Source organism: Chaetodon auriga, chromosome 13 (genome assembly GCF_051107435.1).
Source record: "Chaetodon auriga isolate fChaAug3 chromosome 13, fChaAug3.hap1, whole genome shotgun sequence".
NCBI classification, from domain to species: domain Eukaryota; kingdom Metazoa; phylum Chordata; class Actinopteri; order Chaetodontiformes; family Chaetodontidae; genus Chaetodon; species Chaetodon auriga.
In genome coordinates this window covers 9,739,895-9,756,416 of record NC_135086.1, presented here as the reverse complement: position 1 = coordinate 9,756,416, position 16,522 = coordinate 9,739,895, and the positions used below count along the sequence as shown (strand labels likewise).

Genomic DNA, 16,522 nt, shown 5'->3' with positions numbered 1-16,522 from the left:
AAGATAGATGATGGAGCGCGTGAGATTGAATGCAGCTGGGATTTACGACAGAATAATAACTGTGACATCTCTATCTGTCTCTCTGGAAATGAGGTGTGGAGTGGAGATGATGGACCTGAAGTTTACCAACGTGCACACGCTCGCACAACAACACAGAGCACATGACTCACGCAGGATAGAGGATTGAGCCACCTACACACACGTTCCCAAATACCCACACATTCACATTAACAGGTGAACCCTCCTCAACACAAGGACAGTTATTTTCTGTGGTTTGGTCATTTTAGACCAACCTGAGCGTGACTGCACGCGAAAAAAGCCCCTTAAAGCAAAGACTATCAGACAGAAGCTCCTGAACGACTTCTTTAAGTGTGCGTTTCATTTCCATCAGTAGACTTTATGCAAACTTTAAATTAGTTACTGGCATTAATTTAATTAAATGTAGCGCGGAGAGAAAAGTGATAACATTTTCTCAGGTTAAATGACTAAACAACAAAGTGAGGCGAGTCCCATTTAGGATGTAAATTCTGTGTTTACCCAAACACAGTCTGTCGTCAGGTTCGGACATTTTTTCCACCCACGAAAAGTCACAAACTGAACTTTAAAAGAACAAACTGTTGATATTAGTCATGCGGCAGCACACTTCTAATGTCCAGAATGCCTGCAGGTGCTGTTTTTTACCAAGTTTAAATGACAAATGCTTAAACTATAAATGATATTGATGTATATTGATGAATTACACAACATGGCATACTTACAATGCAAAATGCTTGATGTGAATGCAACCCGCTGTGTTTAGCTCTTACGTGCTACAGCAGATAATCACATATATAAAACAAAAAACCTTTTAATTAGAAATTGCTTGGAATAATTCACTGAACAACACAGCTTGATATGAGCATTAGAATATAAGCTCACCAAAGGTTAGTTTACAATAATGAACGTAAACAGTCTTTGTTATATCTGAGTCCACACTGGGTGACATTAGACGTTCAGCTTGATGAAAACGGAGTCACCAGCAGCCAGCAGTGTTAAATGTAGCTGCTTCAGCTTGGCACTGGTGCACGTACTGCCTGCACGTGGTGTTGTTGACGATGAAGTGTCATCAGCAGGTGGATGTGATAAGCGTCCTACAGGAACAGCCAGGTAAACACACAGGGCTTCTTTTCAGTTTCCCATTGAGACGCTTACACATTGACTCTCTCGCATACTGGAACATGAAGCACTTACGGGCTCCACGAGGAAGTGCGCCAAGCTGCCTCTGAACATGAATGGCCCTGAAATAAATTCACTGGACTACAGAGACGCCGTGGATGTTTACACGGCACGTGTGGATTTGCTCTTCAAGAGAAACACGCTGTCTTTGTGTACTGCTGTGTATTAGTTCTGACTTGTGTCTCTGCGGCTCAAATTGGCGACCAGTTATCTCTAACTACTGTAATTTTGTGTCATGCAGCGTAACACCTACAAATCATTACCACATTTGGTGTGATTTTAGATTGCAATTACTGTAAACAAACAAGACCATCGCCAAGGACACTGGCAGCCTGCACCAGCCTTTACAGTGCACTTTATACAAATGACCCTACATCACTTAAAGATTTTTTGTAAAAGTTACCTCTTGAACCTTCAGAGAAATCCTACAAAATGTATTATCTGTAGGACAGGATGTCAGGAAACCTTCACTACTACAAGCACAAACATCCACACATCCACAAAGAGTCGATTTACAGCATGTAAAAACATCGAGCGCTGCTGCATTTAAGAGCAGAGGGTTCTGATTGAACCAGTGTTACCATTGTTCCCAGTCTAAACAGAACGCAGCCGGATGGAGGGTGGTATTTGACCTCACTTTTCTCTGCTTACATAATCCCTGTCCTGGACGGAGAAAACTGCCAGATCCCTCTTATATACACAGACACACACACTTATACACACACCAGACCCCAAGCCAAAAATTCACTACATAACTGCCACTCGGCTTTTTGCGTTTTCCTTCCAACTTTCCCTGCACACTCCCTTCCCTTCTAACATATGAGCATGACAGGCTACACACCCCTTAAACACACACACACACACACACACACCGCCCTCAATCCCCAACCTCAAGTCCAGGACTATAAAAGGTTGAGAAATTCTGCTTAAAAACAGCCAAACAGCACACACATGCACGTTCTGATTTATATGACACGAAACAAAACTCCTATCGTTTCTAAGTACACATAAAAACAACCAGCAAACACCACACTGACGTGCATATTAAACACATGTACACACACACACACACACACACACACACACACACACACAGCCAGGAGTGGATGTTTGGACACAGACGTCAGAGTGGAAAGCTGATCACAGTTGTACTGCAGCCATGAGCAGTGTGGATCAGAGTGTGTCCCGAAATAACCTGAAATGTTCTAATCTGACCCCCAAAAATTCATATGCATGCAGCACACATTCGGAAGAATATCACAATTATCCTCGGCGGGAAGAAAACATTGTAATTACGATACCGCAACAATATCCCTGTAGTCACAATTTGTTATGCATAACGCTCATTAGTGAGTTTATTGTGGCCATATGGTCGTCCACTAGTACTGCAATAATATTCCTTTAATGCTCATGCTCCCTTAAATAATGAATTTATGGTGACCTAAAAGCAGTTTGCTGTACTTACCCTGTTACAGATGTTATATATGCTTGGCATTTTTGTGTTGGCATCATATTTTAACAGCTAGACTATTAGAAAATGTAATTTATTACATGATTCAAAACTAGCCTACTCTGTTAATGCTTTCAAGATTTAGCTTCAATGACTCAATACTTGCTTTATTTTGGGGTTTCATTTATTTATAGTAATATTTTATGAACGTAGCTCAGTCCAAAACATTCAAACTGCTGCAAAGTCTAGTTAACACATTCCAGAGAGCATCTTATTGTTAAGTCGAGAGAGAAAAAACTCCTTTAGAAGGGACTGAACTAACTCAGAAAGTTCAACCGGTCCTATGGGCAAAGTAAAAAAGAGGGGAAAAGAATGATTTCACAAAGATCCATAAACACTGCTGGTGATGAATTGAAGTTGAGAGCTGTGAGAATGAACAGCAGGTCGATGAAGAGGAGGACCTGTATTTGCTGCCATGTTTCCAAATTCTCTTCAGATGTGTGTGCGTGTATCTGTGAGTGTGTGTGTGTATGTACACTGATCTCTCTTCTCTACTCCAGCCAAGACTCTGTTTCCTGCCAAATCTAAAGTGGGTGGTGGGTGAATTTCAACATCTCTCCATTACAGAGAAAGCTGAGCAGGGGGAGGAGGAGGCGGGGGGATGGAGGAGTCATTTTTGCAACAAGACAGGAAGGAACCTAAATGTATTAACGCACAGGCAGACACACACACCTGCGCCGTCTGACACCTGGAGAAACCGCAGTGTGTTTCCATGAATCTCTTACCCCGAGAGAAGCGTTCCACTTCTTCAAGCACATCACCAGTGGAACCTCATCTGTTATTACAACAGACACACACATTATGTCACATGCTGCTGGAGGAGTCAGCTCGAGTCAGTCAGAATCCAAACACCAAAGTAAAACTACCTGGAGTCACAAACTATGACTCCTAACACTTTTCCTACATTGTAGAAGCTGCTTGGGGCAATTTTACACTTGGACGGTCCCAGCTGGCAGCAGGAGGTAACTCGGGTTTGGTCTGAAGGTTGCCGGTTTCATTAATCAGAAACCGTGTAATGTGATGCCAGCACAGAAGCTGTGACTTTCCCACCAGGAAGTAGCACGTAAACGCCCACCCACATTGGACAGCGTTCTAGATGGAGCACTAATTATGAAGTTGTTGCTTTACACAACACGCCACGCTTCTTTGCTTTCTCTGCTCTATAAAAGACTGCTTGCTTAACATTCATTTTAGATGGTAACACTGGTAACCTGAAGCTAATAATGGTTGCACCTCATCTGTGGCAATAACCTCATGATCACAGTGTGTGACATGAAGTTTGATAAACACAATTATCACTGTTGAGTTATTGTTACTGACAATCCATCCTATGTTCAAGGGCTCCTAGAGAAAGAAAAAAATCAGTTTCTTGTCACTTCAGATTTGCAGGTGATGGATGGACAGACAGACTCTACAAGGCAGCAAACAGCAGACATTAAAAGGGGAAGGGACAGTCCATTAAACATATGGGGGATTTCTTTTGTGTGTCCAATTACTATTAATTATTTATAGACCTGAGTAGTCGTGATATCTACAGATTCAAATGAATATATAATACACAGACATAAAAGGCAGAAGCATAAAACCTCTGGAGTTAGATTAGACTGGCAGGTGCTTACAGTGAGCACACTCTCTAATGTGGTGACGCTCATACGGTTGATGCTAACGCTAGCTGCTTCACATTACTCAATTCCCCTGTGTTGCCCTTTGCGTCGATAAATCTTTTCGTAACTACGGCAAAGACTAGAATGCCAGAATTTTTTTCTCTTGAGTTTGTTGATTGTTGAGCTGTGGCAACAGTACCCCCGCCTACTCAACGTTTCCTTGAGGAGGACATGTTGACGAGAAATAGCGGAAGCTCTTCATCAGCCCGACGATTAGCTGACTGTGCTGTCTTAACATTATCCCCGGTCTTAACTGCGGACATATGCTTATCACTACTAATTCAATATCTAAACTTAAAGTAGCCGGTTTGATGCGGCCACCACAGCCATGTCAGCTTGTTTGTGCTGTTTGTATGTCACCAGAAAGTGGAAGCTGGTTAGCCTAGCTGCTAACGTTAGCACTGATCCCTCTGACTTTTCATTTTTGTTATTTCAAAAGCTGCTAAATCAATGTTTTATGTATATTTATTAGTGCCCACTCAAATTCCCAGTAAAGACATGGTCAGTTGTAGTTACAATTTCGATGATATATATTCTGATTTCTTAACAAAAATACATTTTTTGGACTTTAAACATCTAAAATGTGATGCATTAGACATTCGCTGTCCAGTTATTGTTCATGGTGCCATGTTTTCATCTCAGCCTTAAAATATGCCACCCTTCCCCTGTCTGAAATGTATTAGCTTGACCAGTGGCCAGTGACATCTCACCCTCATCTCCATAGTAACAATAGGACCAGGAGTGAGGGGGTTAACCCTTAACCTAATGTGTGTGTGTGCGGATGTGTGTGTTTGTGCGACTGGGGGATGGGATTGATGGGATTCCACCCGTGCACCCGTGGGAATGGCAGTCAAGCTCCAAAGCTTGTTTAGGCTTTAACGCCCATTATGCATCCACCCCCCCAAAACTAAACAACACGCACCATCTCATTACACCATCACCTGAGCTATAAGCTGCGCTGAACTGCCATCCTGCCTCCATCCATCAATGCAACATCTGACCCCCCCTCCTCCCATCTCCATATCTGCATGAGCAGGACGATAGCAGGGCCAAGGCTGACGCTGATGTGAGAGGACATCACCCAGATTCAACGTGGACACAAACACTTAAGGCATCTTATGTACATACTGGGCACATACTGTGCTAGCTGGTCAGATGACAGCATGAGTGGACGGGATTGATCCAGTTAAAGCAAAGTGGAGGAGGTTCACTCATTTTGTCCGTCCTGGTTCTTCACATTATATTAGTACCAGCACGATAGCCAAAGCTCTTTGACTGTGATTCAAGACCAACGTGGACACAAGCAAGTCATTTGATGTTTCATGATATGTTCAAATTCTATCATTTACAGGTTTACCACAAGCTGATGTTACCAGTCTTTAAATGAGAAAAAGAAGCAGAGGACCTTTTACTGGTAATTATATTTGGCCCAGCTGTTTAACCTTGTCATCCTCTGTTTACTGCTTGAAACAGTAGCTGCCAGTGAATCTACTGAAAGTTTGATTTCATTATCCCTGTTTATTCAGTATTTTTAGTACCACCCTGTATTTCAAAGGAGGGCAAGAAATAAACGCAGTTTCACAGGCTTTTCCTGGCGGACAAGAGTGAAATTCTGCAAGAAACACTGGCACGGCAATTTCTGGCATGAAAACGGTTTAAACAACAAAATGTTGAATACTGGCTGTGGGCAGCCTCATTGCAAACCATTCAAAATCCAATTGTGCCTCGTGTTTACGAGGGAAAAAATATAACTGGTAAACAAACACACAAGCATGGAAACAGACGAATGCATGCTATATGTTGACTTACACGCATTTGTGCAAACCCATGCAAACACACAAACACACACACACACAAAGAACAAAACAGCATAATTCCCAAGAGATCCCAGGAGGCACAGAGCGCAGTCATATAGTTTTAACTACTCCTTAAATGGCAGCGACTGTGTGTGTGTGTGTGTGTGTGCGTGCGTGCGTGTGTGCGTATGTGTGTGTGTGTGCGTATGTGCGCCTGTGTGTGTGGAGGGAGGCTTCATTATGTGGTAACACTGAAATTAATTAAGTTCTCTTCACACGGACATCAGAGGAAAAGCAAGCGGAAGATGACAAAGAATTAGTAAAGAGAGACTGAGGATAAAAGATGTTTGTGTGCAAGTGTGTTCGCTGAACAATCTGGGTTGAGAAAGGTGGAGAAGGCAGAGAGAGATCATTCACACACATACACACACACACACATACTTCTATCCTTGTGAGGACACTCATTGATGATGCATTCCTCAGCCCCTCTAACCTTAACCATCACCACTAACTGTCTAACAATAACCCTAACCCTAACCTAAACCTTATTCTGACCCAACCCTTAAAACCAAGCCTGAACCCTCAAACGGGCCTTTGAAGGTCTGTCCCAAAACCCTGTTCCAGTTCCACACACACAAGCAAAGAGAAAGAAATGTGTCCAGAGAGATATTCAGGTTTGGGAAGATGAATTGTGTGTGTCTGTCTGGTTGAGTGTGTGTGTGCTCATACAGTGTCAAACCTTCGTTCAGTATTCATGAAGTGAGGGGGTAATGTGGAGGTAATGACTGAGAGCCTGTTGTTTACTGCAGAGATCGTCAGTTTCTAACAGTAACGAATGTGAATACATGTCTGTGTGTGTGTGTTTGTGTGGGAGAATAAACAGAAAAATGAGGCTTTCTCACACTGTGTTATTGTAAAGGTGAGGGAGACATCAAGATTAACTATGAATGGAGCTGCAGAGCAGGAAATGTAGTGAGAGGGTGCCTGTGTGCTTTTGTATTTCTATGTTTGTGAGGACCAGATTGGAAAGTGAGGATATTTTGGTCAATGGTTCTTCCTCAAAGGGTCACTGTTCTTAAAAGACTTGGTTTTTTGGGTTGAGTTAACTTTAGGTTAAGGGTAGGCCTTGTGTGTGTGTGTGTGTGTGTGTGTGTGTGTGTGTGTGTGAGCGTGCACGCGCATGTGTGTACAATAGAACACAAAAGACACAGGTTTAAAGGATCATTACAGGGATTGGTAACAGACTATTTCCTTTTTGGAACCCCCACCTAATCCTCTTACACACTCACACACGCACTCATGCACACACAGTCACACACATGGGAATGACAGGGCAAAGCAACGAGCAATGTCTCACTCCAGAGATGAAAGAAGGTGGCGTCGTTGTTGCGGTGCGTTGCTGTGGTAACCGCAGGCGTCACTGTGGCAACCCCAGGTAAATACAGGTGAGGGAGAAGATCAAGGGATGGGACCGTTAAGAGACGCTGCTTTGATGGGAGCTGGACAGGCCGAGCGCAAACAGCAAACGGCGACGGGCTCTCTGGCAGCTGAGGCGATGTTTTTTGTTGATCGGAGCATTTTTTGATGCCCATCGCATCATCGCCCTCTGATACGACCGATATGCTTCAGATGGGTTGATTTGATCATCGAGCAGCGCAACACTGTGTGTCTAACATGAATTGATTTTCATGTGACATTTTCATTGTCAGAGCTCCGGTGTCCCCTCACAGTCATCTGTACCTGCCAGGAACATAATCCTGGGGAGCATATTGGATTCTTGTTCCTGTTTGAACATTAAAATGATCAAAATACGCTGTGAGATGTTTAATGCTTTCGGCACAGCACGAAATGAATCCCCTCCCGGTCTCTTGTAAAAACCTATCCTCGGCAGATGGGCGAATAGACAAATAGGAAAAGAAGAAAAAACAGCTTTATGAACACCAAACAGGAACCTGGGTTAGTCACTTAGTGTGAAAGACAGACCACATTCAGAAGGCCCCCACTCTTAAAGCACAATAACTCCAAGAGGACATACACCTGCCAAGGCCCACCAGCCAAGGCCGGAAAAATTAATGAATCAGTGAGAGTCATCTGCCAGTGTCGTTGCTAGGTAGGGATTTAATCAAATTTTAATGCCTCAGGTATACGCGGTCTGTTTTCAAGCTTTTCACCTTTCTGCCAACTAAAACCTTCATGATCACATCAAGGCTGATCAATGCAAAGGGCTCAGTAAACGCTTTGCAAGTTGGCTGCACGTTGTGCTGATATTAAGCTGTCAGATAGCTTCTCTTTTCTCTGGAGGTTCAGTTATTCTACACTTAGTTGAGTCCCTAAGTGCAGGATATTTATCCCAAAACATCACTGCAAAATAAGCGCTGACGCATGCTGTGCTGTGGAAAAACTGAGACCGTTAACAGCACAAAGTCATTCCACAAATGTATGGCTCTGTATGTGTTCCATGTGTCCAAGCCATGATTTGGCAGGAAAAGCGCAGGATGACATATGGCCAAAACTTCTTCCAGTAAGCACAGACACAAATTCACAAACTAGCAAACACTGAGTGCGTCCATATCTCCACGGGGCTGAATAATTCTTCACATTTGTTGCTTCAGTAATGAAAAAATGTTTGTAAAATCTGTTGACTGAATCACCGGATTGATTTCTGCCTTTCAAACTGGTGTAGAACTTAACAAGAAAACAGAGAACATGCTTAAAAATGCTTCGTCTGACAACACTAAGAAATACTTTTGCAACTAATAACTGTATATGTGGACCCTCGACGAACTTTCCACCAAATGTAATTGATAATGACAGATTTTGGGATATCCAGCTAACGAACAAACAAACAGATCAACAGACTAAGAACCGAACCTCCTTGGCTGTGGTAACAAGAACGGTCCCTGTAGCTCCAGGAGGTGTGTAGTATCCACTGTGGTGATGTTACTAAAGAGGGAAAACCTTGATGGTAGTGGAAAAATTTACCAGTGTATTGTCTGGAATTTGAGATTCGCTCTCCTGTACCACAGAGCACTAATCTGTCAAACGGCAGGGGAAAAAAGCTGGTCTTTAAGTGAGGCATCGACGACTTCATCGACTTGAGGTAATTAATTACGTAGCTGGATGAGCTGTTGTTGGAGATAACTGTCTTCAATATCTTGGTTACCGTTAGCTTAGCATTTTTACAAGCGTTAGCAACACTCAGCCGTGTTTTTAGCATGTCCGAAACCTCAGTATGAAACCACCAGTGACAATAACAACAAGAACAAACTAACTGACACTTCTTCTTGTTAAAGAGAGTAAAACACCGAAAAAAACAGCACCCAACCCTTGCCATGACTGAGTCTCATTGAAGCAGCAACATTTGGTTGACAGACTAAACTGAGACTGGTTCCTGATGAGCATCTTGTCTTTTTTTTGGAAAAAGAACCCACAAATTGTCACACGAATGTATTACAGTCCCATTATTCAGTTTACATGACACTGTTACGTTGTTAAAACACCTCCTCTGTTTGCATACAGTGTGTGTCCACACGCTGCTGTCTGTGAACGGGGGAACAAGCGGCGAGTCATCTCTCCAACAGCTGATGCACAACACTGCAACTGAGGGACTAGTTAAGGGGTTGCCACAGTCATCAACTGCTAACAGGCTCGACATTTCTCCTCTGGGGTAAAAGAGCGAAAACCAAGTGACTAAACATTTGAACGCTTGAGCCAGCACCTGCTTCAGCACACTAAATAGGTACGGGGAAACATTCCTACGATAAATACGAGCTAATTATCTGTGTTAACATTGTTCTAGGTGGGTGTTTTATTTTTTCCTTCTGTTGGCAAATTGCGTGTTTCTGAGAAGTTCATTTCACACAGAGGCCGGAGGAAAAGAAATGATCAGCCTTGATAAACTCTTACCGGTCAAAGCGCAAAGTCAGTAACAGCGGCTCAAAGAGCACAAACGGCGAGGGAAAAAGCTGGTCTTGCTGCTGACTCAGCATGTCTGCCTCTTCTTCTATTTCCATAGCAACACATTCATCCTCATCTTCAACCCTTAGTACCTGATGAAGAGTGCTCTGTTTGACCCGTGCGACTCCTTCAATTACTGCGTGTGTGTGGTGGTACTGCATTAGAGTGTCATTCAAAGACAGATTTAACTCCCTTTGCAAGACCCCTGCTCTTTGTGTGCACATCCAAATGCACACACACGCACACACGCACACGCACACACGCACACACACACACACACACACACACAGACACACACACACACACACAACTGTTAGAGGAGATTAATTCACACTTTCATCACCAAGCCGTGGTCCCAAGAGAGCCTGGAGGAGACTTGGGCAAAGTGACTGCAGGGGATTGCAGAGGGTAATGGGTTATAGGTGTGTGTGTGTGTGTGTGTGCGTGTGTGTGCGTGTGTGTGCATGTGTGTGTTCACTGGCAATAAAGGCTCCATCCACAGTGGAGTGCTCTCCCCATGGGGTCCTAAAACAAACACAGACTGGCCACCACTAAGAGGTGAGTGTACACTGTGTGTATTGTGTGTTTTCGTGTGTATGTGTGTGACTGTGCATCGCACACACACGCTCCCTCTCCGGTAGCTTAACACTCTTTTACACAGCCTCTGAAATTTCTCTAATTTTTCATCATGTCCTCACAAATGAAACATTTTCTGGTTCCAGCTCCTCCAGGCTGAGGACCAGCTGCTTTTCTCTCATTCATGACACTCTGAAGTGAGTCCCTTTGGATTTTAAACCATCGGCCACACTAAATTAATTCAAGACTTTCCTGAGGCTCTGAAGGAAGTTATGATAAGCGCTTGTCTAAACATAGAAAAAAGGTGAGTGATAGGTGCACTCCAACACACGACTGTGGCTTTTCTGCCGTTTCAATCTTGTGTGTTCGTCTTTTTTTTTTTTTTTTTTTCCTCTCATGTACCGGGCATTAAAAAAAATTGGCCTGTAGGGACCGGTAAAGTTTATTGAGTGAACTGAAATGGAGTGTTAAGTGTTAGTGGAAACGTCACTGAGGATTTGGATTCCTGTTCATCTCCATGAATGAGTGACTGCCCAGTGCTGCGGCACTTCATCACACCACAGCGCTCCACTGCTTCAATCAATGGTGAGCTGATGCCTGGTAAGCCTTGCTGTATTGAGTACTGTACGAGGGTGTGAAAGCCGATGACAACACTTTTGTTAGCCTGATAATTCACTGCATCCCTCTTGTAGGGAACGTCACGACCCTCAGGGAGAAAGATGCTGAAGCCGAACATGAACACACCTGCCCGCGACCACCCTCATGCTCTCCAACTCTGAGAAATCCCATTGCGTTTATCAGTAAGCACACAACACAAGCTCAGCTTAGAGAAATACAGCATATCCGTCTGAACAAGCCATAACATGAAGTTTTGGGGTCGGGAAATCTGGTCTTTAAGGAAAAACGAGTACATTGTGACTATTTTTTCTTCTGATAGAAGTGTCTCCTAGAAGTCTTTAAAGACTTGCGCAGAAGATTTTAGATTCCAACCAAGGCCAAATGACAGCCAACAACTTTTTCAGCACAGTGCTGAAGATATTGCATTTTCTGTCCAATTGCCACATTACAGCCACATTCTTCAGCACATCTCTCATGACAGCCATGAGATAATGCAATGGATGCACTGCATAGCAAGTAATCAAGGCTCTCCGTTCCTCTCCCAAGGAGCCTGGCTTATGAAACCTCACACGGATGCAGCCTGTGGGCAACTGTGCTTATGGAGAACAGTATCACAGACAGGTGACCCTCTCAGTCTACAGCCTGTCTCAGCTCCTCAGTTTAATTATACCTCAGTGGCATCACAGGAAACACACCCTTATTATGACACCCAAGTCACATCAGGGAGTATCACAGAAACAACTGGTGACAATTCAGCAAGACAATCAATAGACAACAGAATACATCAGTCAATAGATATCGGTGTCATCAGCAAATATGACAAAAGCACAGTCATGCATTTCTCTCTTTGCATGTTCCATAACTTGGAGTCCGCAACCAAGTTTATTCCTCATCATTGTTAGCAATCTATGCTCCAATCAGTCTCTCTGCGTGAATATTCAGAGCACAGTCTGTACATTTGCATCTATATAAGCATACAGCAGCTGGATATCTGTGCAGGCAGCACGCTGCACACACTGTTCCCCATTTCCAGCAAACATCAGAGATAAACAGTGGGGAATTCATTCGTACAATGCTCCTCCAAATCTTCTCCCATCGCATTCCGCTGCTGTACTGGGCAGAAGCTTGCGATGGGAGCCAATCTTGAAGTTGTTATCGTGTTTTGCGTGTGCCGAATCGAAAAGGGGCTCCAGAGTATTCGCCAAATCTTGAAGTCGTATCTTCGGAAGTGCGTGTTTTTGTGAATAAACGCGGGTTCATAAAACGTGGAAACATTTAAACAGAGTTTGGTTGTGCACAGCTCCACACAGACAAGCACTGACACACTCTGTAGATGGTGGGAAAGTAACTAACCTTAACAGGAGAGCTCCTGATAGCTACGGGCAGCTCTCTGATAGCAGTGCCCGGGGGAGAAGCGGATATCCCGGCTGCGTACCCCTGCAGCGAGCCCCCGGCCAGGGACTGCCTGCCGCCTGCTCCCACTCCTCCTCCGCTCCCTCGCTGGGGCCGCTGCTTGATACCGTCCAGGAGGCGAACCAGGAGGATGTTAGCCGGCAGGTCGTCCACCCCGCAGTCCACCAGGATGCGGCACTCCGGGCAGCGGAGCTCATTCCGGGAGCTGACAATGTTTTCCAGGCAGCGGCGGCAGAACGTGTGCTGGCACGGCAGCACCTTGGCCGTGGTGTCCAGGCGCTCCAGGCACACCGAGCACTCCAGCAGATCCAGCAGCGACGAAGACTCGTCCATGTCGGCGGAGAGGGTGAGCATCTGGGCTTCAGTGTCCGTGTGGACGCCGCGCAGACTGGTTCGTGTAGCGGATAAATGAACCGGGGGCACAGAACATTCTGGGAGGCAGCCAACGGACGCCCCACGACCGAGTCCCCGCGCGCCGAGCAGTTCCCCCGCTGTTGCGAACGCTCTCCGCTGTTCCGTTCCTCTCTCCGTCCCCCGCAACGTGTTTCTGTTTCTCGCTTTCTCCGTGTGTGTCTCCCCCTCTCTCCGGCAGCTGTGCAGAAAGCAGTGAGGTCACGTTCTCATCACCACCATCATCCGCGCGCCGATCAGAATTGCGGCGCGCGCTCGCGCACAGAGACAAATTGATCCAGACCGGGAGGAAGAGAGCGCGAGCGAGCGAGAGAGAGAGAGAGAGAGAGAGAGAGAGAGAGAGAGAGAGAGAGAGAGAGAGAGAGACCCCTCAGCCACCAGGGACACGCGGCTCCTCCAGCTCCAGTTATTACCAGTCAGGCTTCTGCGTCCTCACACCTCCGCCGGCTGGTGTCACACCTTTCTAACAAGCCTGAGAGGCTGTTGAAAGCCTTGCCGTCACCTCACCTGCTCACAAAGACAAGCTAATGCAGTCTGCCAGCCGGTGCGTTCAGGTTCGATTCACAAACCCCTCCGATGTGATGTGCGGTGTTTTCACCCAAGTTGGAGCAAGACGGAACCTAAATGTTTGTGCTGTTTTTGGGCAGAGCTTCGGAACAGATTTCAGGCCGTTTGTTTTAGGTGTAGCCTGCAGACCAAACAGCAAATCAAAGTTTAACTGACTTGCTGTCAGTTTATGTGGTTTCGCACACATGACGGGCGAAGACATCACTTTCATTACCTCATTAACTACATCCAGCTGACAAACGGGCCAATTTGGAAAAATTGGTTTCTGGCGACGCCTCGTGGCTGATCATCAGCTGATTTTTCTTGCTTTTCGCTTGTTTGCACAACTGATATCTCCAAAAAGTTATCAGCTAATTTTTAACAACCTGAGACAATATAGTCATATTAAAAAACAACAATGATCCTATGCTTGCACCTGAGGGATTTATATGGGATTATTATAGTCATGTGAAACCATGTAAAACAAAATATACCATGACAAAGTATGATCAGGCACAGCATGTCAGAGGAGTATTACTGGATAATTCCTCAGTATTTCCAGTGGGGGCTGCATAAACTGTGCACAGCATGTTGTAACTCACATGCAATATTAACAGCCTTGAGGTAAAGGTAACAACCAGCAGCATTTCCACTGAGTTACACCTTGAAGATAAATGCTGTCACGTGCTGCATGATGGACACAACACAGGACGAGGAAGTATACGTGTGTGTGTGTGCGTGCATGTGTGCGTGTGTGTTGTTTCTCAGCCGTGACTGCAGGCTTGCTTTGCCTGTCCACCTGTTCAGACCTGCTCTTCTCTCACATACAGCCCTAGAGGGGTAGGGAGTGATTGAGCCAACAGTGTGTGTATGTTTGTCCCTGTGTGGTGTGTGTGTGTGTGTGTGTGTGGTGTGTGTGTGTGTATATGTGTCACACAGTGACGCCTTCCTGGATGAGGGGTGGGCCTACTATTTACCACCCACGACGAAAAGCAGAGGGTGGACTGCTTTGGCACACAATGAGAAAGAGGGTGTGTGTGTTTGTGTGTGCGTGTGTGTGTGTGCGTGTGTGTGTGTGTGTGTGTGTGTGCAACCCATTGAATTTACATCGATTAGTCAGATACTAAAAATGTTGTGCGCTGTAATTCATCTCACAACAAAGGTCATAAGTCACAGTATTTCAAAGGTCTTGTTATTTTATAATGACAATATTGTGCTATTAACACACACAGACACACACACAGACAGACAGACAGACAGACAGACACACACACACACACACACACACACACACGTTTTGAGACTGAATGATGGTTCAGAGAGGGCATACTTCAAGCACAATTAACATAATGAAATTTGGCCTGTGACTGACCTGAATATAGACTTATGTGTTCATTACTTACTGCTTGTGCACAGTCATATGTGCTCCACGTTTACACAAATCAAATCAAAGCAGCACAAACTGAATACTGTGTAGTGGATAGAAATGCAAAATAAGAGGTCAAAGTAGGCCCCAAAATCCAAAGAAAACAGGATGTTGACAGAGAAAGAGCTCTAGCATAACTGGGAGAAAGAAACCCTTCTAGAATCAAGTCAAGGTCGAGTCTTTTGCACCAATAATGGGGAAACTTGGATACTTTTTGCTCTTTTTCAGCTCAGCGGTGAGACGAAGCTCCCCTTGCATTTAATCTACAGAGACCTCGGTCTGTTTGTGTCCCCATGGCTGCAGAACATTGCGATGCTACAGTAATTCAGCCACTAAAAACGTGTGTTGTTGTTGTTGTCAAGCCCTGATTTTGTACGCCTCACTAGCGCAGCGGCCCACAACTGCTGGCAACAAGCCCAAACTCATGGTGTCTCTCGCTCTCTTTATCATAGCCACTCATGTCTCATGCCCAGTGCGTTTCATCTGCTTAATACAATTCTCCACAGCCAATGATTCAGAATTAGAAGGGGAACTACAGGGAGAAGCGAACAAAAATGATTATTGGGTGAAAATCCCCTCAATCCATTTAGGCAGAATGGTCGGGGCTCCCTGTAGGACGCAGCGCTGTCAATAACAGACAAAAGGTGGATGCTGCTTAAATAGTACATGTGTCAATTAGGGAAGGTAGCTAGCATTTCGGAGCGACAAGGGTTAAACAGCTCTGTGACGCATCACTAAGACTGACATTTGTCCATTGATGACACATGCTGTAATGAAGCAAATGTTCCGGACATGTTGTGTTCATGCTGTAATGTCGGACATGTAAAGGCTGTGATTGAGTGTTGTAGTGATGTGCTCATAGATTATGCATTTGTGCACCAAGTTGTATAATTTTTTCTTTACATATTAAATCAAAATGTTGGAGTGATCCGTTTTATTAAATTTAAAGCAGCATGTCCAGGTTTTGTGGATGAAAGCACCACCTGGCGCAGTATGGCATGCTGAGGAGTCCCCGTGAGGGAAGTTTTCAGTCATTTTTACCCCTGAAAATGTTCATATTTTCCCCCTTTTTGTGATGTCTAGTTTGCTTAAAGCTTGGCAAGTTACGTTCGTTAGCCCTCTCAACTGTTTCCGATGGGTTTTTAGTGTTTTATGCATTTCATTTTGCTGCATACTGCAATGTTTAGTCTTACCATTGCAATACACACACACACACACACACACACACACACACACACACACACACAAACATTGCTTTAAGTACTTATTTTTGTAATTGAATTCTGCCCTTTGGGAAATTCTCATGGTGATAACCAATGAAAATAAACTTGACCTGACAGTGTATTCATATTCTATTTTTAATGGCTATTTTATTCGACATCAAAGTTTC

The 16,522-nt window shown here is 44.5% G+C and overlaps 1 protein-coding gene across 2 annotated transcripts in view; it reads right to left on the bottom strand.

The window, feature by feature from the left end:
- LOC143330547 (E3 ubiquitin-protein ligase SH3RF3-like) overlaps positions 1–13,393 on the bottom strand; it is an 87,029-nt gene extending 73,636 nt beyond the window's left edge. For both annotated transcript variants that reach the window (XM_076747211.1, XM_076747212.1), the window contains exon 1: positions 12,690–13,393. In XM_076747211.1, coding sequence (XP_076603326.1) covers positions 12,690–13,103 — 414 coding nt within the window. In that variant the 5' untranslated portion in view covers positions 13,104–13,393. The remainder of the gene's footprint in view (positions 1–12,689) is intronic.
- Between the last annotated feature and the right edge of the window lie 3,129 nt (positions 13,394–16,522).